The 24,729-nt window shown below is 48.4% G+C and overlaps 1 protein-coding gene across 17 annotated transcripts in view; it reads left to right on the top strand.

Moving 5' to 3' along the window:
- SEC31A (SEC31 homolog A, COPII coat complex component) overlaps window positions 1-24,289 on the top strand; it is a 39,911-nt gene extending 15,622 nt beyond the window's left edge. For 3 of the 17 annotated variants that reach the window (XM_083835990.1, XM_083835995.1, XM_083835981.1), the window contains 15 exons: window positions 2,064-2,139; window positions 2,827-3,005; window positions 4,528-4,654; window positions 5,646-5,791; window positions 7,556-7,729; window positions 8,287-8,460; window positions 11,088-11,180; window positions 11,824-11,950; window positions 12,510-12,866; window positions 16,174-16,221; window positions 17,580-17,638; window positions 19,559-19,825; window positions 20,209-20,328; window positions 22,912-22,983; window positions 23,688-24,289. In XM_083835990.1, the coding sequence (XP_083692116.1) occupies window positions 2,064-2,139; window positions 2,827-3,005; window positions 4,528-4,654; window positions 5,646-5,791; window positions 7,556-7,729; window positions 8,287-8,460; window positions 11,088-11,180; window positions 11,824-11,950; window positions 12,510-12,866; window positions 16,174-16,221; window positions 17,580-17,638; window positions 19,559-19,825; window positions 20,209-20,328; window positions 22,912-22,983; window positions 23,688-23,867 (2,199 nt within the window). In that variant the 3' untranslated portion in view covers window positions 23,868-24,289. The remainder of the gene's footprint in view (window positions 1-2,063; window positions 2,140-2,826; window positions 3,006-4,527; window positions 4,655-5,645; window positions 5,792-7,555; window positions 7,730-8,286; window positions 8,461-11,087; window positions 11,181-11,823; window positions 11,951-12,509; window positions 12,867-16,173; window positions 16,222-17,579; window positions 17,639-19,558; window positions 19,826-20,208; window positions 20,329-22,911; window positions 22,984-23,687) is intronic. The other 14 variants (XM_083835986.1, XM_083835984.1, XM_083835985.1 and 11 more) reach the window with 11 other exon arrangements.
- The last annotated feature ends 440 nt before the right edge of the window (window positions 24,290-24,729 follow it).

The following is a 24,729-nucleotide window of genomic DNA, read 5'->3' as shown; positions in this document are numbered from 1 at the left end:
AACACATACTAAATGATCTGCTGCCACAACTCTCATGCATTCCTCATTTTTTTGTCTTTTATCACTGCTTTCTCCTTTCCCTCTGGTTGATAAGTTACTGAGCAGTCAACTTATTACTGCTCTGCTTCTAGACAGAGCCCTTTGCAGAGATGTAGCTGTGGTATTGGCGGAAAGGGGAAATACTAGTTGCTTCCAATGGGTGCCAGCCCATTTGCACCTGAACAGGGAGTATCGGTCTTCAGTAGTTAGCTCTCTTAACTCTGTTGCAACAGTTCGGCCAGGTTTATTGTGGGCATTTTGTGCTCCACACCAGTGCTTCCTGCAGCTTTTGTTCGCTTCTGCCTGTCTGAACAGTGCTGTTTTCACGTACAGGTCCGTGATTTGAACTAAGGACCCAACCTGTGTTGCATGAGGTTAATAGCACTGAAAATATCAGTCTCCCTCGTAGGGTAGAGTTTGAGCTGTTAGCCCAGCAATGTTGATTTGCAGCGTTGCGTGAGCTTCCCAGTGGAGTTAAACTTGTGCTTGGGGCCTGGATGGTGGTTAAGGGCTCACATGTTGGATCAGCGCAGCTGTCAACTCCACGTAACAGCGTGTTAAGGACACCAAAATCGAGCTGTCTTTAGCTGGCGTGCTTGATTGTTAGTTTGTCAGTCTGTAGTGGTGAACCCATGTATCTGACCGCACGAGGTTTTTACCATACGTGATTTACAAGATACCTCATAACCAATCTCTCCTAAGAGAAACTTCCCAGCCAAACACAACCGTAGCCTGACAGCATGGCTGGTAAATATTTGTGAGGTTGGCCTGGAGCCACGGATGATGCACGAGGGAGTGCTGTCACATACGTGAAGTGAATGGGCCCAGCCACAACATGCTCTCCACTGATATCAACCATGCGTCACGCAACATCCGACAGCAAATTAATTTTGCAGACTGCCTCTCTCATGAGCCAAACATAATGCTTGTTGCAGCTTTGCCTCCCTGCTCCTAATGCGCTGTCAGCTGTGTGCCTGTTGTTCATCCTCTCCAGTATTGTTTCACAAATCAGCATGTAAGCAGGGAGTTCTTACCAGGCCTTTCCTCTTCAACTTCCACTGCATGTGCTGGCACGCTGACTTACGCCAGAGGAGACCATTTTTTGCACAATTTATGGTGGAGAGAGACTTGGTTCTTGGTATTATAAATTGAGGAGAGGTGTTGAAAATCCCTGAATTCCAAAGCTTGCCAATAATGACCTCCATCTTAATTCCTGGGGGAGCCTTACAGAAGCTTCCATCTGCTGAGCAATCTTGTACTGATCCAGCAAAGTACTTAAGCCTGTGTAGAGCACTCTGAACTTCCGTGTTCAAAGTGAAGCACGCGTTCATGTGTTTGTTAAACTGGGGTGTGTGCCTAATGCAGGTGTTTGGAGGATGAGCTGAAACTCTGCATGGAGCAAAATGAAACCTGTGCAGCATTATGGGAGGCTCTTCTTGGTGGGGACTGGAGGTGGAATAGGAGGGAAAGGAGAATATCTGATTTTGTGGTTGTTTTGCTTTGAGAGGTTGTGTGTGTGTGTGTGTGTGTGTGTGTGGGCAGGGTGCACCTGTGCAAAGCAGTACCCAGGATCCAGGTGTCTGCTTGGTGGTTTTTGTGGTCGCCAGGCAGGCATACTTACGCATGCGTAAGCCTTCAGTGGTGGTAAATCTGGGGGTTTTGCTGCTTTTTTCCCCTTGGTATCTTTTGTTTTAAAAAAAAATGGTCTGTTCAGAGAGATCAGAGCTTTTGTAATGGTACATTTACATACACTAGAGATCTTTTAATAAGCACACTGTGAGAAGTCTTGACTTAGGAGCTGACTTGGTGCAGGCACTGGGAGAAGTTGATTCCATGTGCTGAAGCACTTTTATAACAAATGGCAGGTAATAATGTTTTCTCCTTCAAAACCAATGACCTCTTAGGGGACTGGCAGATGAAGGTCTACCTTAACTTCTAGTGCAAGAGCCATATTGTTTAAAGATGCATGTATGCATTCCAAGTGTGTACATAATCTCAAAAAACTTGCTTTTTCTTTCTCTTAGAGGGTGAAAGACAATAAGCAAGAAACTGAAGATTTGGGATCTGCAAAGAAGACATTTAACATCTCTGTCAGTGGAGGTAAAAAAAAAAAAGAGAGAAGGGCGGGGGTAACAATTTCCTTGTATGTGCTGATGTTTATAAATAATAATGTTGCTACTGGTGTTCCAGTGAGAAGGAAACTTCTGCATAGATGATGAAGGATTATCATGACTGGCCTCTGTTACGCCATTCATTGCACAGCAGTCTCGAGACCGCTGCAAATACCGTTTTAGTGCAGGGAAGGAAGTGTAAAGCACTCATGTACCCCATTGCTGTAATGTGGCTACTCCGAGAGGGGTTACACTTACCATGAAAGAACGTGCACCTGGTCAGGCATGAAGCGTGTTAACCTCGCTGTTTGTAAAGAAGCTTCCAGGGGATCTTGAGTAACACAGAAGCCATCCAAACCCTGTCTAGGTTTGACTTTGTTTCCAGTAATGTATGCAGGGGAGTTGTTTCAGAGGTCGTTTAGAAAAATGCTGCCTGTGAAGTACCAGCATCTCGCTCTGCAGCAAGGTAAGTGATGCTTGACAGTGTCCCACCTGATCGTCCTGTGACCACAGTGTGACTGGAGATGAACCTGGAGCATCCCTCTAAGTACTTGTGTGGGACAGGATGCTTTGCGGAGAAAGTTGTGCAGTTTTGTAGAGCTGGACTGAATCACCAGCTGTTGCATTTCTAGGTGACTCTTCTGCCATGGTCTGAAAAGGCACTGCTGTCTTGCAGATGTGGATGGCTTGATTACCCAAGCTTTGCTGACTGGTAACTTTGAGAGCGCAGTAGATCTCTGCTTGCACGATAACCGCATGGCTGATGCCATTATCTTGGCCATCGCAGGCGGACAAGAGTTGCTTTCTAGGACACAGGAAAAGTACTTTGTGAAGATGCAGAGCAAAATCACCAGGGTATGTATTTTCAGCTAAGAAACAACCTGCACCTAGACCCCTGACAACCCCCTTTTCACCTTATAAGTTTTCTTGCTATCTCACAGGTTTGTTTCTGTGGGAAGCTAATATGTATTCCAGTTTTCCACAGTGTCTCAGAGCAAAAGGATTTTTTTTAAATATATTTGATTGATAAGGAGAGAAGAGGCACAGTGCATGGATATCACAGTGTTCTTCACCTTGTTTTCAGTATCTCTGAGATGCACGTACACTAGTAGATTCTCACTGATAAATATCTTAAACAGTGTACTCTTCAGTCTCCTGACATGTTTTCAGGTGCTGTGCAGGATCTGTGCTCAGTGCCAAAAGCTTTAAGTAATGCCTGGGATCAATCTGAACAGATTTTGCTGATGCTTTGTTTCGCTGCGTGCACAGAAGGTAGCTAAGTATATACAAGGTAATCTGAGCACGCTGCTGCTGTGTGCAGGAGACAGCATGTTAGGGCCAACCAGTTATTGATTCTTGTCAGATTTCTGCCATGCTAGGGACTGCTGACGCTGCTCTTCTAAATCTTCCTTTGTGAGTACTGACGTGACTAGCAAAAGAAAGATGAGACGGGAAAAGTGGCCTTAGAAGAGCACAGGACAGTTGGTGTCTAGCAAGGATGGCTGCTTTTACAGGAGGGGAGAAAGTTCCTGTTACTCTTCAGCAGTCCACTGGCAAAGAAAGGTGTTTGATGCAGTAGCAGGAGGCAGCCTATAAACCAGGAAGCTGCTGAAGTAGTTTCCTGGAGCAGGACTGACTGCCACACAGCACGGTCATTTGGGCAGTTAGAGCACCCAGCCTCACAAGCTGCAGCCAGCCCCTAGGTGGAATTTTGTTGGTCACCATCTGTGAGCCAGTTTGAGATGGGGAAAGTTTGCATTTCTAGTATGACAAGAGGAGAATCTCGAGTATTAACACTCGGCAGGGTTTCTTCCCCCCAGCTTCTTTGCTGCATTTGGTCTAAACAAAAGAGAACTTGATACCGGGTGGGAAATGTGTGCTTTATTGAGTTCATCCTTTAGAGAAAGGTGTTTTTATGGAGAGCTGACCAGTTATCTCTGCCTGTGCTAACAAGTATGCGATAACCTTGTTGTTAAGACCTTGTAGTTGTTGTTCAGGTGGTGGTGTTTCTTTTCTGGCCCAAACTGCGCCCTTAGTGCTTGTTCAGCTGTTTCTGAGCTTGAACTCTTGGCATGACAAGGGCATTGTTCACTAGACTCAAGCACAGCTGCCAAGCCTGTCTTTTGTCTGAAGCAGAGTAACTGGAGGCGGAGTCTGAGACAGAAGAAACTGGAATTTCACTTTCAGGGGTTGTGGACAGACAGCCTGTGTGCGTGAGTGAAGGGTCAGGTTACCACAGCCAGCTCAGATGCAGTGGGAGTAAGTCAATCAGTAGATAGAAATTACACTGTACTGGGAAAAAAAGAAAAAAAAATAAGAAAATAAAAAAGGAAATCCTACCAAGATCTTAACTGTGGTCTCTCTCCGTTGGCCCCAGCTCATCACTGCAGTCGTAACAAAGAACTGGAAGGAGATCGTGCAGTCTTGTGACCTGCAGAATTGGAGAGAGGCTTTGGCTGCTGTGCTCACTTATGCCAGGCCGGATGAATTTGCAGCCCTTTGTGGTAAGGATGCTTTACAGACGAATGATATTTATCCCACTTACTGCAAAAACTACACTTCGCCGTTGTTTTTTCCCTTCAGGTAAATTATTGTAATGCCTCACTAGCTTCTTTGATGGGTCATGCAGTTCTTCAGTACCATTGCAGAGGAGGAGAGGAACCTCTGGGGTACTGTATTTCTTGTATGTTCCCTGTTTTTCTGGGCCCCAAACTCTGAGCAGCTGTGTTTGTGCACCGCCTTCTGTGCACAGCCACTGGTCTCCATTTCAAAATGGGTTCTGACAAAGTTGATGTGACAGGTGTCCCAGCCAAGGGATCAGTCTCCTGGAGTGTTTCTCCATGGGGCACAGGTGGAAATGTTTTAGAAAAGCTCTTCGCTCTTTACTGACAGTGTTTTGACTTGGGGGAAGATGCGCTCTTTCCCAGGCACTGAGCAGTTAGCATGCCTGCCTTCTCGTGTGCTGTGTGGCAGGCAGTTGGCCAGGTTTGCGCAATCCATAAGGAAGTTTTATTGCCAATAGTTACATGTCCGATGCTTGTGTGCCTCTCAGATGTCAGCCACGGTGTCTGTCGAGCTGTACAGATGTGTTTTAGCACACACAAGCCCTGAGCATTTTGACAGCTTTGCTCGCAGTTCCTTGGCAGTCATGTGCTCACTGTTCTGGGTGAGGATCCACAAAAAGCAGGTGATAGAGAGGGTGATGATGCCCCAGCATCTTGTCCTCTGTCATGTCAGCTGGTGGACTGTCCTCTCTGATGTGTCTCAGGTTTGCAGGCACTTAGCAAGTCCTTGCTGCCATGACATGAGCTCCCTCCGAGGTGACCTGTGCTGGACACTGGAGTATGTCCTCACAGATGGAGCCCAGAGGCAATATTTCTTCTCGTGGTGCTAAGGAGATGCACAACAGGTGTTGAAAGCTTCCTGTGTGCTAGTAGCAATGGGGAGATCTGCGAGGTGGTTAACAAGCATCATCTTTGCTCCTGTTTTCCTTAGATCTCCTGGGTAACAGGCTGGAGAGCGAGGGGGACAGCCTTCTGCAGACGCAGGCCTGTCTCTGTTACATCTGTGCCGGCAATGTGGAAAAGCTTGTTGCCTGCTGGACCAAAGCTCAGGATGGAAACAGCCCCTTGTCTCTTCAGGTTGGTATTGCTGTGAAGAAAGAGGTTGGAAGTAACAGGTGGAGATCCTATGGTGCTTAAATCAAATGGCCTGTGTAGAGTTTTGATGAAACTTATCTTACTTATCTACCAAGATGCAAACTTTTGCTTCTGGAATGGGTGGTTTTAGTAGAAACAAGTATATATGGTATCAGAAATTACTTGGTGAAACACATTGGCCTTGGGGTCTTGTTCTGTTCTTTGTGGGGTCAGGCTAACACGCTCTCTATATAAGAGGCCCATGGGAAGTCTGAGGGCCTAGAGTGCGTTTGTAAAGAAGTGACTTGGAATGGTCACATCTTCTGCAATAGGTGTATACTTGTACGTTTTTGCTTCTGGAATAGATGGCTTAAATATTAAGGGGGAGAAATCTAATAAATGTGATTTAAACGTAGAGAAAAACTGTAGGAGGGTTCTCATGAACGTTGTCTCTAGGGGTTTGCATATACAAGGTTTGGTTTCCAGCAGTGAAATACATCACATATAGCAAATATCTTGGGGGAATAGGAGGATTGATGACAGTGAAATGAAGCAATTATTGAGTAATTTATTTTATAGTGTAATCTTAGTTTCTTCCATCTGTTCACAGCCTTTGAAGGACAAGTTTTAGAAAGTACTCAAAGTAATTCTACCTGATCATGCTGTAATTCTCTATCTTTAGAAAATTAAAGGGACTGGACTAATTTGGATATTACTTTATTTTTTTCTCTCCACTTGCAAACTGAAAAGTTCTTACCCATCTCTTGGATGTGGTGGCTTTGTTAGACTTGACTTCTGTGTGAATTTACATTTTGATTCCGTTGTTTTGCTCTCTCAGTAATATTGAAAAATAACAGTCATAATTGGTGTGCTTGTTAACTATGGTAAGAAACGGCTGAAAGTCCTACAAGCTGGTGGGTTTTGTGATAATTTTTTTACTTGCCTTTTTTGAAGTACTGATTTGTTAGGACAAACGCAAGTCTATTACTGAATAGTCAGTCAACACTCCTTATTAGCGAAGTATTGTTGAAATCCTTTGTGGTGCACTCTTTTAAATCCATCATTAGATTTGAATGATGGCAAATGAGTATTTGTAGTACCTTGCAATATAATGTAGTTAGAGGAAGAAAATAGGAGAAGATGAGAAAACTACCAGGAACATGTTTCTGTAACTTAGCACTAGGTAGAAACCCAGCCCAGAGCACCTCTGGTAGTTGGGGATGTACAAGGAAGGCAAGACAGGGAGCATTCCTGGTGAATACTGGGAAAACCATCCTCACAGTAACAGCCAGAAAGCCATAGACAAGTCTCCCAGGGCAAGTGTTAGATGCTTTTGATTCAGGTGGTTAAGAACTGACTTAGTCAAATGCTGCAAACAGATAAAAAGCGCCCCAGCTTGAATAGCCCTACTCTGACAGTGGTGATGGGTGTGAAGCTTTCTATCCAGGCTCACTGCTCTCACCAAAACTTTTTACAAAAGAATATTCTTCTGGTGCACGTGCTCAGTGCTGCTAGGGCCCTGAGATCCTGTTTAATAACCTTATTCTTTTGGCATTGAGATGTAGCTGACACAGCTTTGCCATTTGAAGGCACTTGGTGCACAGTTGCTGTTTGCTGTTGTTGTCCCACATTGTGCACAGGGGTGTCCATCCAGCAAACCTGCACTTGGCCCGGACTTCTCATCGGGTGAGAAGGGTCCTGTAGGGCTGCTGAGGAATGGGTTGGCTCTTGTTCTCATTTCTTGTTTCCTTTGTCCTGACCTCCTAGGATTTAATAGAGAAAGTCGTGATCCTGCGCAAGGCTGTGCAGCTCACCCAGGCTGTGGACCCGAATGCTGTGGGGGCCCTTCTGGCTGAGAAGATGAGCCAGTACGCCAACCTCCTGGCTGCCCAGGGCAGCATTGCTGCAGCTCTGACCTTCCTGCCCGCCAGCACCAACCAGGTATGTGGCCTCTGGGCTTCTTGCTCCCCCCTCACTGTTAACAGGCACACTTTGAGCAAGCAAAGATCTCTGTGTAGTGCAGTGTTCACCTGCAAAACTGCCTTTGGAAAAACTCCTCAGTGTGGTGGTCAGGCTGTTGACCTTGCTGAGCTGGCAGCATGGCCTTGTTCTTCTCCATCTTTGTTTCTTAGCCTCATCCTTGCAGCCACTGTCTGCCAACAAGGCTGTCATCGCTGGTACAAACCAGGTACATGTGTACCTCGGTACTTGCTTCTTTGCTTTCTTTCATTTTCCCCTCTTCCATCAGCCGGTATTAATAGGCAGGCTGGCTTGGGAGCGATGCAGCCTGAGGTGGGAAGCAGGTGCAGGCTTACTGGCAGTAAGGCTGGCCCAGTAGCAGCTGCCTTTCTCCTGCAGGAAAGATGGATTCCAGTCCAGTAAAGCAGAGCAGGCTTCTTGGAGGCAGCTCGTTGGCGTGTGGCTGGTCAGCTGCTCGGTGGGATGCACTGGGTGGTGGGCAGTGCAGTTAACCTTCTTTCCTTGTCCTCTGTCCGCAGCCAAACATCGTGCTGTTACGGGACAGGCTTTGCAGAGCTCAAGGGGAGCTGCCGGTGAGACAGGAGGCCGTCAAGACACCGTACGACAGACAGCCTGTGCCCAAAGGACGAGCTGGCCCTGTGGCAGGGCAGATGCAAGGGCCTCAGGCCCCAGTACAGCAGTATTACCAACAGGTAATTGGTTTTTGGCAGTTGCTGCAAGACATCATGCTTGGGTTCTGGAGCATGATGCAGAGGGCACTTTGTTTTCCGTTCTCTTGGGCCACGCTGGGGCTCTAAGATGCACCTTCCAAGCAACCTGGGGGGGGAATGATAGGTGCCGCTCTTCAATCAGTGCAGATGCCTTATTTATTCCTCATCTGGAAATATCCCTCACACCTTGTCAAGTAGCCTGGGTTTGAAGATGAGTTCGAAAAGCCCTCCTGACCATGCTTAAGGGGAGTGTAGGTAGCATGGGCAGCAGGTGGGACGGTAGCAGGCCTGGGCTGAGCGTCAGCTGTGCCAGAAGACAGACCAGGTGAGTATGGGACTGTGGGGGCTGGGAGCTGTGCCGGGATGAAGAGGAGGACTGGGGAGGCAGGTGCCCTGGTTTTACCTGCAGGCTGAGGATGGCGCTCATCAGGCTAGGAGGCGGGATGCCGGCCACAGCTTTTTGCAGAGCGGAGTTGCACTCACGGCGTGGCTCTTGGCCATGTGCAGAGGAGGCGGGTGCAGGCGCAGGCGTGTCGCTGCACGTGGAGCACAGAAAAATGCGGGCAGGATGGGAGAACGGCTGGGACGAGGTGGGGAGGTGGGCTTTGTTCTCTCCCTCTTAATGACTGGGGGTGCCTTCGCCTTCTCTTGAGGGTGTTAACAAGGCAGCCTTCTGAAGGGACAAAGCCTTCATCCCGTTTGTACAGCGTTACCTTGCTAACACAATTGTATCTGATGTTAAATGCATTGCTGCTAATAATGAACTCGGCTATTCTGCGCTGCCTGTCTGACCTCCCTTCCTGTAAGCAATGAGCTGCAATGAGAAGCGATGCTGCGGTTCCCTTTTGGCTGTGGAAAACAGCACCTTGCCTCTAGATGGCATGAGCTTAGCAATGCTTTTCACAACACAGTCCCCCATTTCTCCTCCTGTCTCCCAAATGCCTCAAGCTATTATTTAAGAAAGCTGAGCACATGATTAAAAGCCTGCAAGTATCACAGGCCCTGGAGCGCACTGAGGGATTTGCCCTCTGTGCTCTTGGCTTTGTGCTCAGCAGGAGCTACAGGAAGGGCTTGCAACAGACAGGGACAGGTCCAAGAGGTGCCCAGTGATGTGTTGGTGAACCAGAATGGAAACAAATTACATACTTAAGTCTTATTATTTCTTGGTTGATTTTTTTTTTCCCCCCTTTTAAGCAAGTGGGTATTTTTGACTTGCGGAAAACAGACTCCACAATCAATAAGATTGTAAAGTAGGTATGTTTATTCAGCACTGGGCAGCACGGGGGGTAGTCCCACCAAAGTCGTGCGCACCTGATGCAGCAATTTGCCATGGTTATATGCAGCAAAGAGTTACGTATGCATGAAGTTTCACGACGAGCCTGTACATATTCATAACCTGTCCCTGCTTCATATTAAAATTAGTTCCAAGGAGTCATTTCCATAAACTCCTCCCATCTGCGCTTGCGCAGTGTATCCTGGTGGTGGTCGTCGGGGGTCGTGGGGATGAAGATTGACTCGTCACCGCTAGTTGACCTCTTGTCTTTGCACAGACTCCTTGGCTCTTGTCCATCCACAGGACCAGTTTCTACCAGTTTCTTAAGACAGGCTCACTCTCTTATTAGGAGACTGACACCTTGGTAAGGGGCCCAAGGCTTCTTGCTTTAATTAATTTGCACAATGCACCGTAGTTAGCAAAGACACTAAGTAGCATCCTAGTTTAATGCCATCAGCGCTCTGTCTCTACTTGATAAGAGTCTCCTAACTCCCTCTGTCATACTGGCTTGTTCCAGCTTGAGGCGGCATTTCTGTAATTGTTGTCCCTAATAGGAACATATCGTTAAACTTCCATTTCCTTTTGGCAGAGGATTTCACACCGATTTTCATTTTTTTCAAATAAAAATGCACAAATGGTGGAGGGTGGACAAATGTTTTAGCTAACTCCAGGGTTAAAAGCCTTATGCAGACGTTCACAGCAGCTGTTGTACAGCTGATGGCAGCGTTGGCCTTGGCACTGCGCAGGGTTAGAGAAAGACACACCGAAGTTGTTTGAGCTTTCCTTCTGCCTGCGCTCACGGAGAAGCAGTTAGCATTAAGATGTTTGTGCCTGTGCAAGAGCTTAGTTTCAGTTTTTACCTTCTTTAATGCATCAGAAGCTCAATTTAAATGCTTTGTGTGAAGCAGTACGTTTGAATGTAACAAAGGATTTGTGATTTCCAGCTGTGGTTAGCGATGCTCAGTGCCATGCAGTAGCCTGATGGGAGCTTCTGCGATAGGAGTACGTGATAAAAGGGCTTAGCAGTAGTCATGTTGTGGGCAAACCCAGCTTCGCTGGCACATGTAACACTGCACTCGCTCCACAGCCTTTTGTAGCTTCCTCTTCACTGTGCTTCATCTTCACTCTGTGATTCACTTCGGCTCCAGTGCACGGTGATTTCAGCAGTCTTGAATGCATTTTTTCTCCTTCCTGTGTGATTTTTTTTTTTGGCTTTGTTGGAAGTGCCAGCATGCAAACCTTTCTCTGTTCACTTCTTTGCATCTCGGTTTGTGAAACCCTTTAGACTTTCTTAATGTTTTGTTTTCCATGATTGGTGTTTCTTTGTTCAATTCAGGTTAGAATTGCCCCTACTGTCACTACCTGGAGTAACAAAACTCCCACTGCCCTTCCCAGCCATCCTCCTGCAGGATGTCCCTCTGACACACAGGTATAACCTTCATTACTCCTCTCTGAGCCCCTGCTCCACCCCGTAAGTCCCCCGGTGCAGGCTGCGTGCTTGACACAGTCTGGCGCGGATAGGCGGAAGGAGCAGCAGCTTTCACTGTACGCAGGTTTTGCTCCTCTGCATCCTCTGTTGTACATTTTTGTTTAAAAAAAAAAATTCATTTTTTCACCTTCACCCAGATGAGTGGCTCTGGCAGGCCTCACATGGTAGCTCAGGGTGATCTGAGTCCAGTCCTTGCCCCACAATGGGATATTTCAAGTGTGACAATATGTTTTTTCTCCCTCCTCTGTCCTGTGACGCGTCAGAGTTAACGTGAAAGTCATTCAGTTGAAAGCCGTGGATGGCAGGGCTCTCTCAGACTCGCTGAGCGGCAGGCAGTGCTGGTGAGGAGCTCTGCCTCGAGCAGGAAGCTGCGTGCTCCTCTGCTGCTGCTGAAGTCGCGCTGCACGTGCCGGCTGTGCTTTGTGTCACGCAAGTGTTTGCCCCTGTGCCGGTGGCTTTTCAGGGAAGGTGGCTTCAGGCCTCTTTACTGTGAACTGATGATTTCGTTACGGTTCTGCTTCGGCGCTGCTGGCCATCACTGACTAAATCCTACCTCCCCCCATGCTTTTTCCTCGTCTCACAGGGAGACAACCCACCTCCTCCAGGATTCATCATGCCGGGAGCCATTAACCCCAGCGCGCCGCAGCCAGCCGCGTCCTCAGCGTACAGCATGTACTCGCAAGCAGGGGCCCGGCCCGCGTACCCGCAGAGTGAGTAGCTGCAGCTCCCCTCTCCCTCCCGCCCAGCTGGACTGGCCAGGTGATAATGGGGGACGTTACTGGGGGCAGCCAGCCCCCTCCTTGGCGTTGGGAGGGTTTAGACCAAGCCAGTCCGATGCTTTTTGGCCAGAATCTCCTGAGTTGACCTCAAGAGATGGGTGGAGAAGAGACAGTGAAGTTGAAGAGCTGCGGGGCCCCCGGTGAAAGGCTGTGAGCTTGCATTGGCTCCCCGAGGATGTGGTTCACTTCCTGGGCATAGGCTTGCCGTTGATGCAAACCCTTCCAAGAGGCACCGTGGGGACTGCAGCGGTCCAGAACCCTGCTGAGCGGCGTGGTGGCTCAGGGGAGGAGGAGAAGGGGGCTCCCTGCAGCCGAGGCCATCTTCCCCCTTGGCTCCCAGTGCGAGGCTGAGGTTGGGAGCGGTTCTCAGCTGGCTGGCAGTGCTGAGAGCGCCAGGCTTTGGTCTGAGGGGGGAAGGGGCAGGAAGCAGAGAAAACGTGCCCCTTTGTCCTGAATTACTGACCGAATCTCTTCTTTTCTCCGTTTGTAGCGTATCAGGCCACACAGCAGTACTCTTTCGGAACGGGGGGACCAGCTCTCTATCAGCCTCAGCAGCCTCTCTCTGCCCCTGCTTCAGCCTCTTACCCAAACCCTGCCACTAACACCACCCCTCCCTACCTGCCCTCTGCCCCTGCCCACCCTGCACCCACCCCGCTATACCCGGGGCAGCCTCAGCCCTCCCCCACCGGCCCCAACCCTGCCTCATCCTTCCCCCTCCCTCCTTCTGGTGCATCCTTTCAGCATGGCAGGCCAGGACTTCCAGCAACTTCTGTGGCTTATGCATTGCCTACTGGACCAACAGGTACTCTGCCTGCAGCCAGTGACCTTCCTGCATCCCAGAGAACAGGTCTGCGCTTGGATGGGGGGCAGGCGGGGAGGGGGCGGGTTTATTAGCTCGGTAACTCACATACCTGTGTGCACACTGCCTTGTGAATGCTCTGTACCAAGTTGGCTTGTGCCAGTTGAAAGCATTTCTAAACCACGTGTCATTGTCTCTGTGCATCTGGTGATGCTGTGGTCGTGTCGCTGCAGCCAGGGCTTCCTGATCGGGTTGGGTCTGCCTTGTGCCAGCGAGACCTCCCTGCATGCGCACAGCTTGCGTCTGGCCCAGGACGTGGTGCTCCAGCATCGCCTCCTTAGGAGGCTGTCGTATCCAGCGGATGGGTGGTGGCGCAGCATTAACCTCCTGAGGCTGGCACCAAAACCTGCCACCTGCTGAGCGAAAGAGAAAAATGAGCGAGTTCTCATAATTGCTGCAGAGCAAGTCCCAGTTATTCTCGCAGAACGCTTCTGCAAATGGAATTGGTCAGCTTGTCCCTGTTTTGTGAGCAGCAGGTCAAGCCCAGGACTGGCAGCGTGTTTAATTCAAATGGCATTTCCTGTGGCATCAGCTCACTTTTCTTTTTTTCCCCTAGCCACGTAGCACAATGGGGTTTGCTGTAGCCGTCAATGCCTTAAAAGATAATCGGAAGTGATTTAGAAATGCTTTTACATGGCCTCTTTCCCAAATGTTAATCAGAAGCAGCTGTGCGTGGCTGGCCCTAAGAGCATGTTTGAGCACACACCAAGGTGAGGAGCGATGTCTCCTGGCGGCCCTCGGGACTGCCGGAATGTATTTGTGCTTGCTGTGGGACACTGACCTTGCTGAGTTTAACAAATCTGTCTCTTGGCTGGCAGCCCTGTTAAAACAGCAGCTTGGTGTACGTCGGGCCTTGCAGGAAACGTGCTTCACGTCCAGGGGTCCAGCTGGAGAGTCGAGGACCAGACTTAGGAGCAGAGGGGATGTTAGGCAGGATCTGAGGGATGTTTCAGGGGCGCTGACTGGCTGGCCCTGAGGACCCCACTGTGACTCCCTGTCGTTGGGGTGACGCAGTGCAGAAGAGGCATCTTGCCTTGGCGTTGGCAGCAGACCTGTGAGTAGGTGCTGCTGGAGGCTGGCAGCACACCGTGAGCACACTGCCTTTGCGCACAGGCACGTGTTTTTGGCAGAAATGTGATCCAGTAAGAAACACAAAGGAGCGCAGTGGGGCAGCCTTCGGGGCTGTGAGGCGGGGAAGAGGTGTTTTCCCTCCATCCTGCAGCCACGCTTGGTGTCCTCTGTTACCCTTGCAGATACCCTACTGGGACCTCCCTCATCCCTTCATTATGGGACGACTCAGACGTGAATCTCTAAGCCGGAGGGATTAGTGAAAATGTAGAGGAAGAGTTGTTGGAAGGGGTCCTGGGCCTAGGGGTTGGAGCAGCACGCAATAATGCAGACAGCATTGCTCCTGCACCTCCAAATAGATGCAGAGAGCAAGAAAACTGTTTGTTCTTACCCGTTTTACTACTGTGCTTGCGTCACTGGCAGGCACGTTGGAGGTGGTCGCTCACAAGGTTTGTGGCGTTAACGGCGCGGTGCTGTGATCCGTGGTGCGTGCTCAGCAGGGGAGGCTCTCGGCTTCCCCAGCAGTAGAAACAACGGACAGCAAGGATGACAGCGGCCTATTTGTAACACCCTTGTGCAATTCACATCGGCTGCGGTCTCACACATCTGTCCTCGGCCACTGTAATAGAAGGGAAGTTGAAGTAGTCATGATCAGCGTTGCTTTGCCATGTTTCCTTCCAAACTGAAGAGCTGACTGTGCTGTGCTTTTTGTACATTGTTCGGAGAAACCGCCAGCGCTGTTTGCATTTCTCCCCATAGCCGTGGGGAGAAGGCAGCTGGCACGAGGCGCCAGGCCCTCAGGAACCCAGCTGGAGTGTGATTTCCAGGGCTGTGTGGCAGGGGTGGGCTTCAGGGCACTGCGACGTGTGCCGGGACCGGGCTACTGGCACGCAGCCGCTGCCTGCAGCTAGAGAGCTGCCGAGAAGGTAGAGGTACCCAACAAGCACGCTCTGTCTGCTTCTCATTTATACATTACTCCTTTCAAAAAACACATAAATAGGAAGGGGAAAAAAAAACTTGCTGCGTAAATGCTGCAATTAGTGTGTCTAGGCTTTATATGCTTCGCCAGCAACACGTCTTCCAGAAAAGCAACACTGCTCAGGGCAAGGTGCCTTGGTATAAGATCCCCCAGAACTGCAGCAATAAATCTTAGCTGTAACTCTGTCTGTTGTGATGCAAAGCATGTAGCTGCGCTGGTCATGGCTTTGGAGTGCTGTGCTTCTGGGTTTTGTGGTGGTCTGGTCCAGGAACATCAGGTTTCACTTTGCAAATGCGATTCATTAAGGGTGGCTGGGAAAATGATCTGAAATTTGGAGTCTTGAATAGCACCCAGCCTGTGAACTGGTTTGGGTTTAGAGATGCACTTAAAAATAAACAGTTCTATTAAGATCTCAGATTTTTTGCAAGTGTATACAAACTTAGGATGTCAAGCCATACTTAGAGCTCCAGTCAGCAACTAAGCCCATCTTTATTTTCATTTTCAGCATCTCTCTTTGAACCTGCTTTGAAGGGAGTTGTAGTTTTCAGAGTCTTGAATCTTGTTCATATTGTGAGCTAAGGGACATGTTTGCAGCAGAGCTACAAGCACATCAGACCAACATCAGGGGCAAGAATTGTTAAATCCTGGTGTTTCTCTTCTCTTGGAAATGGTGAACAATGTGTTGGCTCTGTGGTGCCATCTGGGTTTGTTGCTTGGCCAGCAGGCAGAGCATCTTTTCGCACAGGTGTAAGGCTCCTGCATCTCCAAGGTACAGACGAGAGCCTTGACTCAGGAAAGTAGGTGACATCCACCTTGAAGTCAAACCCTCAAAACATCTCCTGAAAAACTTTCTGCAATGGTAAAGTGATGGTGAGAAGATGGTTGCTAAGAGTAATGGTCTGTCAGTTGTGCTGGCCTGCAGGAATAGAAGATGATAACACAGGAAGAGATAAAGAAGTGGGCCAGGACTCCGCAACTTCTCTTAGAAGTGACTAGAAACACTGTTTTACTGCATGGCGAGAGGAAGGGATTTGTTTTCGGGGTAGACAGACAAAAGCAATTTCACAGGGTGGGTTGGTCAAATGACTCCTGTCTTTCAATTGACATTTTAATTAAGTTAGGCGTTTTTCTCCTGACTTCTCATGCTTATTGAAACTAAATCGCTCATTTAAAATTACAGGCAGATTGTCTTACTAGTTTTGAAGAAAAACTTTTTTTTTTTTGGTTCTCTTTGCGTTTTATCTGCAGAAAACCTACCAGCTCAAGACCAGGCCTCTCCCCTGGCAGGTGAACTAGGTACCTCTTACGCTGAAAATGATTACAGCCACTACGTGAAATTAATTGAACAAACATCAATAATGCATACGTTTCTCGGAGAACATTAAGTGCAATGCTGTTTGCCAATTACAATTTAATCAAGTCAAACTTTAATTCCTTAATTAAAACCAATAACAACATATCCGGAGTTTTTAACCACAGAATCAAATGCTGTTTTGCCTTTTTTTTTTTTTTTTAAAGCAAATTATTCCAGGAAATTAATATCAGACTGGGAGGTTTTCTTAATGTGCTAGCACTATCAGCACTGCAGAAGTTAGACTTCCTGTATCAGAAATACTCTGGGAAGGGATTTTGGCGATAGGGAGGAGCAGAGCCCCAGGGACGCTGGTACTGCCTTTGGTTCACAAGAAACCAGATGTGAAAGGGGGTTTAATTTGTTTTTTATTTACCCCACCAATGTGCTCTGGATGTGAAACTTGTTCAACAAAAGCACAGGAGAAAACGAAATTTCAGATCGCTTAAACGAATTCTGCAGTGGTGTTATGTTCTGCTGTCTGAGGTGAATTGATCATTTGCTAAGTGAAAAACGCTGTGGTGAAAAAGTCCATTGGGCAAGGGGTTGGTTTGGGCTTTTTGTGGCTTTGTGCAATAAATCCTGATGGCTTGTCGAGCCCACGGTAAAGCTGACAGAAAATGCTGTGGTCCCGATGGCACGTGCTCTGCGCTGAGACGGGACCCATGTCTAACGCGCTAACGCTGAGCGTGCTGTGCTTGAGGAGCAAAAGGTTTGGCACAGAACACAGCCCCGGCCTGGGAGTGAATCTGCTCAGACGTCCTCTGTTGTTCTTCAGCTCAGAACAAATTGGCCGTGTTGGACCAGGCTAGATTTGGTCACCTTGATCCAGCAGCTCTGCTCTGCTTGCAGGGCGCAAAGCACCCATAAACCTGCTATCGCTGGCGGGGGAAACCTGGCTTTATGGCTCCGTGTGTCTCCGCGGTGGCTGGGTGATCTGGGCTGGAAATGTTTAAGGCTCCCCTTGCCTCTTATGCCTGTAATTACCGTGTTGTGTTGCTGGGGAACATGTATGAAAAAAGTACCGATGACTAATGTCATATGGGTAGGAGAAACCTTCGCAGGTAACCGTCACGTTGTCTTAACACAGGCGGTCTGTGTGGCAGAGCTGTGTTTTGGCCACGGTAGGCAAGTGCCTGCCTTTTCACAGGGTCCATCTGTTTAAAGCAGTTATCTGGCAAGAGACGTGCTATTTAAAAAAGAGGCTCTGCTGGTAGAGCTGCGGCAGGGAGCCAGCCTGGCTGGGCTCAGAGGCAGCACCGTCTCTGAGGTACTCACGGTCTCTGTTTTCTTTCTGTCCCAGGGCCTCAGAACGGCTGGAATGACCCTCCTGCCCTGAACAGGGCTGCGAAGAAGAAAAAGGTATTCAGTCTGGGAAGTCCTGCCTCGAAACAATTGAGTGCTGACCATTTCAAAAGCAGTAATTTAACCTGCTCTTGGGAAGCTTGTTGGCAGGAGAACGAAAAAGAAGGGTTAGCTGCAAACTAAGGCCACGCCTTGTGAACAGAACATGGCCTTCATGCGTTTGCACTATGTGGTATCTCTCTCAAAATGGTTAGGCCTCTAGAGATGGTGATTTTGTGCTAGAGTTGCTGTTGTTGATAACAGCATTGATTCTGGTTTGAATGAAGAGAATACCTTGAACTATGTTCATTGCAGTAAAGCAGATGAGTTTTTCCAGGGATGATACTTAAGCAAAATGATGAGGCTGTGCAAATTGTTATAGATTACTGACGATGCTGGAGCTGAAAGAAATTTGTCCTGATTAAGGGGTGGACCCTGAGAGATCTGCTAAAAGTAAGATAATTTTTGTGGTACAGACAATGTAGTTCTGTAAAAACAATTTAGATCGTAGCAGGACAAAATAACTGGGGATGGTTGGCATAGAGCAGAGTGAGCCTTTTCATCCCCTGGTGCTGCTTTCGTCTTGCCTATCTCCCCAGCAGTCAGCATCACTTGCAGGTGCTGTTGGGAAGCAAGACAGCCTGGAGTATGTGAAGTGTTTGTCACAAGGAAAAAAAGCTGGAGCAGGCAAGATAAGGTCTGTGCCAAGGCGAGAGCAGAAGTCTCCTGTGAGCCTGGGGTTCTGGTCTCTGCAGCTGGTTTTGAAGCTGTTGGAGGACGGTCCAGGGGTGTTTTGAGTGCTCCTGGCTGCCCCCAGTGCTGGGACATGTCCTACAGGCAGCGTGCTGCCTTTCAGGCCTTCAGGTTCTTGGGTAGGAGGGGAAGAGTTGTCATGAGAACAACTGCCAGACCTGAGGGCTTGAGAAAAATCCTTCTGTGAACAGGGCCTTTGCTGCTGCTGTGTGCGCATCACGGCCACAATTTCTGCCACAGCCGGGGCTTGGGGGTCGGCTCCCCTCCAAAGGAGGAGCCGTGTTTAGTCCCACTGCCCAGGTGAGTGTTGAGCAACCATGTCCGAAATGTTTGTACGCTTGTTATGTTCATGTCCGCTGCGTGAGGTAGAGATGGGCTATTACAAAATGACACTACATAGGCTATCGTAAAAAAGCGGGACTGTCTCGCATTTCATCCAACAGAATAGTTTTCAACTGTTTTCTCCATAACTAAGGATTTACTGTTTTGCTCTCAAAAGTCTACCATTGTGATTCAGTGTATTTATAAGTGGTGGTGATGCAGTAACGGGAATATGTTTCTTGCTTTCGCAAACCACTAGATTAGTTCTGGCATCATTCCTTCAGGGTCGCGTTCAGTGTTCTGTAATAGTTCATTTTCTCTGTGCGCACCCAAAGAAACGTGCTTATAGGCATGGGAGCTCTCCTTTTCGTTTGGATTCCCAGGAGATTTGTAGCAGAGACTAGCAGCTCATTTTCTTGTCTCTTCTCTCTACCAAATGTTTCCAAAATATCCACAAGTAAAGACTGGCTGATGCTCAGGGACAAATCTGAACTGCGCTCATAATCTCTCAGTGAAAACCTGTTTGCCAGAAGCTTGATAGCCTTTCAGAAGCTTTCTCGGTGCGTGTTGCTAGCTGTGACCTACGTACTGCATGGGCAGAAAAGTAGTCTGGAAAGCAAGACACAAAAATCTAAATATAATGACCAATGGTAAGAACGGATATAGATGTAGGTGGTTCTTTGCATGCAGCTGCCACCAGAGGAAGGGGATTCTGTATCGCCATCGATGTGGGGTATCACCCTGTACCGCAGGGGCTCAGCACCCCACCTGGCCGAGCTCCCAGGTGCTGGCGTGGGGAAGTCGGTGGGAGCTGGATGCTGTGCTCTGCCACCAGCAGTGTTGACGCTGTTCCTTCTTCCCCAGGTCCCCGATAACTTCATGCCCCCTGTCCCCATCACGTCGCCCATCATGACCCCGCTGGCAGACCCGCAGTCTCAGATGCAGCAGGCTCCGGCACCGCCCGCGGGCGCTCCCAGCTTCCAGGCTCCGCAGCTCCCCGCGGGGCAGCCGGCGCTGCAGGGCCCCTACCCGCCTGCCCCCCAGCCCCTGGGGCCGTGCATCGTTCCTCCTGCTGTCTCCAAACCCAGCACCGAGGGGGCTCCGGGGGCCCCAATTGGCAACGCCATCCAGGTAACGTGACCCCGCTGTTTGGCGCTGGGGGTTTGGATGTCAGCAGAGGCCTGTGGGATGGGAGGCTTGCTGTACTTCAGGCGTGCTCTGCAGAGTTCTTAAGCACTAGTTTTGTGCCATGATGGCCTTTGGCTCCTGTAGCTTCCACCTAGCTGCTCTCTGTGCAGTTAATTCACTAGTAACATGGAGTAACGAGCTGTTTCCTTTGCAACTGCGCTGCTCTCCAGAGGGAGTGGCAGCAGATGCTCATCATGTCACCTCCACGCACCCGCAGGGAAGAGGTAGAAGTTGTGCCAAGCTGGCTAGTAGTGCAACCGGGTTTAGTTATAAAGGACGTGTGGTAGCAGAGTGACCTGGGAAGCCTGACTTGCTCTGTTTCTTAGCACGTGCAGGCACTGCCAACAGAGAAGATAACCAAGAAGCCCATCCCTGAGGAGCACCTGATTCTGAAGACCACGTTTGAAGCTCTTATCCAGCGGTGCCTGCTGTCTGCCTCTGATCCAGTAAGTCTCTGCAGTGTTCCCAGAGTGTCCCTGTGTTGAGCATGCACTGGTAGCTTCAGCTAGGCTGGCTGTCACAGCCCGTCAGAAGGCTGCTTTGAGCAGCCACAAGCAATGTGCAGAAAAGCCAAAGGGCATGTGGGAATTTGGGGGCAGAGCGCAGCCCTGCTGACAGCCCAGCTGCCCAAGCAGCTTCGCTGTGGTTTCTTGTTGTCCTCAGCATGGGCAGAGCACAGTGGTGCTGTTCACAGCCAAGGAGATCTTGTTGGTGATAACCCGCTGCAGGAAACAACGGGTAGCTGAGGAGTGGAAGGTTATGAGCTGTAACACAGCCACTGGAGCTGGACAGGAAAAACATATCCTGTGGCAGTCGGTTCGTTCTGAGCGAGCCATCCATCTCCAAGCTTCTCATTTATCTCCAGCAGTCAGTGAAGAACACGCTGCCCCGCGGCCCAGATGCTGACGGTTCACCTCGCGCCTGCTGCGTGCTGAAGGGTGGATGGTGAAGGCTGGGGGCGTCAGGAGGGCGCTCCCTGTGCTCGGTCAGCAGCCCAGACTCACTCTTCTGTGCTACCAGGAGCCGAGCTGTCAGAGAGCTCCGTGGCTGTGGGAGTATATTGGGCATTCGACGCCACTAGCGTTAGGTCTGCTGTACCATTTCAGCTGGCTCTCTAGTTTTGACTTAATGTTTGCAGGTACTTCCTTCCCCCTTGGGTCTCAGAGCAACAGTTTCAGGGTGGACTCACCTGATTCCTCCTTTGCAGAGCTTATTAGAGGCCATAAACCCTGCTTTGGATGCAGCCCATAAGGTTCAACAGCATTTGATTGCTCAAAATCCTGTTTTTAAAAGTTACCTTGTAGAACAGAGGGATAGAAGCCAGATACTGCAGGGGGCCCTCTGACCTTTTATTCCTTGAATGAGTCTTCCCTCTTCTCCTAGACACACAACAAAGGCAAAAGCATTCAGTTCACATCTGTACCCAGGGATTGCTTTTCTGCTCAGCCAACACAATTTGCTTCCTTGCTTCTTGTTCAGTCTTTGTTCTTAGGCAGAGCGAGTGTTCCTGGCACGTGGCGCTGAGAAACACTGCCCTGACTGTTTCCATCAGTCGTTGTCGGCACATGCGCAGGCACTGCTCAGTCGTTGTATACCAAAGGGGAAAATGGGTACATGAAGAGCGTTACTGCTTAGGGCTGGAATGGGAAGCAGAGAGTCAGGAGAACAAACAACTTCAACTTGTGCCTAATTTCCTGTGGCTGGAGAGATGTCTTGCTGCATATGGAACGCAATTTATTTTTCCTTTCCTTAGCCATTTGTAAAATCAAGTAAACTCATGGATCTTTTCACAGGTTTTGAAAGAAATGTAGGAAGGTCATGTATCCGAGGGCATTACAAAGTCCAAAAGGCCGTTCCTTAGCCGTTCCTAGCATGCTCTTTCTGTACGTGCCTCAGTCCCTTGACAACATAGCCACTGCTGAGGGGACTTGCACAAGTGGCACGAGAGATCTGTGGCCTGTGTTCTCCTCTATGCCCTTTGCCATCCAAGCAGCTTCCCCTAATTTCTGGCACAGCAGGCAGCCACCAGCCTGTCTTTACACCTGAGCTAGAGCATTCCCTGACTTCTGTTTTCTCTCTGCAATTACTTAACCGAGGGAAAATTTCCCAGTAGCCAGGCAGGATGGCACTACCCTAGATGAAGATGTATTGATGTGTGTACTGATGGAGGAGAAAGTTCCAGTACTTACGTGCACTGATACCAGTTCTACTGCTATTGACCTTCTACTTTTTTTTGCTTTTGTAATTGTAACCTGGATGATTTATTTCTGCTGTTTCTCGTTATTTTGGACTAAAATCTTTTATTTCCGTAGCTGTTTGTAAAAACAAGTGGAAAAAAATGCGTTTCCCTAGCAGTTGCAGTGGCACTCCATGTGAAATTTAATGGGATTATTTTAATAGTCTTTTGTGGCAAGGTCATCCCAGAGACACCAGTGGGTGGTTCACTATCATGGAAGCAGAAAGAATCTTTAAGAACAGTTACGGTTATGCTATTAGTTTTTCTGTTGACAGTGAAAACTTATAAACAAGTTTTTGGTTTTACTAGTCATATAATGAAAAATACAGCTAGAATTTGCTGTAAATGATAATGGAATTGTGCATACTCAGGCTTCAATGACTGCATGTGCCCCTAAGCTCTCTGTGACATCATTAGATATTTAATTCCAGTAATATTTTTTCCAACTGTTACAGTGCTTTGCCAGTGAACCATAAAACAATGCTCCTGCTGCTTTTGTCACTTGGCACACCAGCTATATCTGCGGGGTTTGCAGGTGTCCCTTTGGATGTACCTGTAAAGCTTACTATACCTGATAGATCATGAGAACAGTTGTAGGTGGAGAACTGCAGTCATATCATCTGGTCTTACCTAGCAAAACCAGGGGAGAAAAGTACAGAGAAGAGTTAAAATTGTGTTAACAAAATATTTTCAGCCAAGGAATTTGATGGGTTACACGGACTTCTTTGCAGTGGAATCAGCTCAGAATGGTGTCCTTGCTGTTGCTAGTTTTTAATGTGTTTTTCTTTTGCAGCAAACCAAAAGAAAACTAGATGATGCGAATAAACGCCTTGAATGTCTATACGATAAACTTAGGGAACAGACAGTAAGTTTGTGTTTTGTGGTTTTTTTTTTTTTAACATTTCACCCTCCATCGGATACTGCAGGCTATGGCTAGGAATTGGCGTGGCCCCCTTTGCAGTATGTAGCCACTGACTGTTCATTTCCGCAAGCGTGCTTCAGATGTGCCTGTGCAGACTTGGCAGTGTTGTGGGGTCACAGTGTTTATGGCCCTGTGCAGGGACTGAGGGCAGAGCCCCTTGCAGTAGGCAGTAGGGGGATTGTGTCAGGAGGGTCCCAGTCCCAAGCTGGCAGAATCGGACAACAGTTTCCCCACTCCCAGTAGGGAATCTAAGATCCATGCAACCTGGAGTCAAAAAAAAAAAAAAAGTTGCAGACATCCAAGGCTCACAGACTTGATTGGAAGTCAGAAGTTTGAAGATCTGGTGTGTTTTCCAAAGGTTTCCAGAAGGTCTGTGGTAGAATAACAGACTGGCTTTATATCTCTTAGTATGTATGTAGTGCTATCTTCTGCCTGAAAGCTGCTGTCGCACTTGCCAGCAGCTGTGCCCAGGGTGGAGCACCTCCAAAGGTTGCTATCCTTAAATCAAGGACCTAATTCCTGCACCTCCTTGAGGGCCAGAGATTGCACTCAGGACTAGCTAGCACTGTTACTTTTTCAGAACTTAAGTTGTTCTAGCACTGTTACTTTTTCTCCGTGCTGAGCTGCCTTGTCTGGCTTCCTTACAGCTCTCTCCAACCATCATCAGCGGCTTGCACAACATTGTGAAGAGCATCGAAACCCGCAACTACATGGAAGGACTGAACATCCACACGCACATAGTCAGCACCAGCAACTTCAGTGAGACCTCGGCTTTCATGCCCGTTCTGAAAGTTGTCCTCACCCAGGCCAATAAGTTGGGTGTCTGAAGAAACCCTGCACTTGCAAAGCCCGCGATGGAGGCTTATCCAAAGAAGTGCATTTCTACAGCAAACATGCAAGAAACGGACCAAACGCTAGTCCTCACGGCATGTTGCAGTAGAGCGCTGACAAATGGCATTACACTCTCCCTGCAGAATATTTTAGGCGGGCCTTGGAGCCCTGGTGCTTTTCTTTTTATTTTAATCGTTTCCTCATCCTTAATGATTGGTCTACAAATAGTGTATTTAATGGATGATACCCCGTATTGTCAGTTTTTAGATGCATGTTATACTGCTAAACAGCGGCTTTTAATAACAGATGTATGTGTGAAAACAAAAAGATAGGTTGTGTATCAGACCCTAAAACAGATTCTTCCCCTGCACCCCACTGTTCCTTATCCACCAGATTAAAGAGTCTGATCCTATTATAAGTGTATTTGGTCTTTCATTTTATGAAGCTGCTTGCAAATCTGTTATAACAATTTACATGTTAAATAGCTTAATTTTGCACAGGGGAAACTGAGCAAAATAGAGGCTACTGTGATATTTTCAATAAACATTAATTTATTAAAATGTGTCTTGATGAAGTGCAACTTGGAGAGTTTGAACCTGGATTACAGTGGGGCAGCTTTATCTTGCTTCAGAGATACAAGGGTATGTTGATCTCGCATGGTTCATGAAAAATCCCTGCTTAACATTTACACTGAGATGTTTACATTTCAAGGATTCTGAACGCATCTGCATGCATTTTTCAAAGGCTAAGAGCAGAAATAATGCCGAGTGGCTTAAGCCACCTGTATGGTGAGGTAGATATTCCCTGTGTAAACAAGATGCCAATTGTTTCTTGCAGTCCCCTGCAAGTTTGCACTGC

This window comes from Anser anser (assembly GCF_964211835.1).
Source record: "Anser anser genome assembly, chromosome: 4".
Lineage (NCBI taxonomy): Eukaryota > Metazoa > Chordata > Aves > Anseriformes > Anatidae > Anser > Anser anser.
The sequence above is the reverse complement of the archived record's forward strand: the minus strand, read 5'-3'. Positions and strand labels throughout refer to the sequence as shown.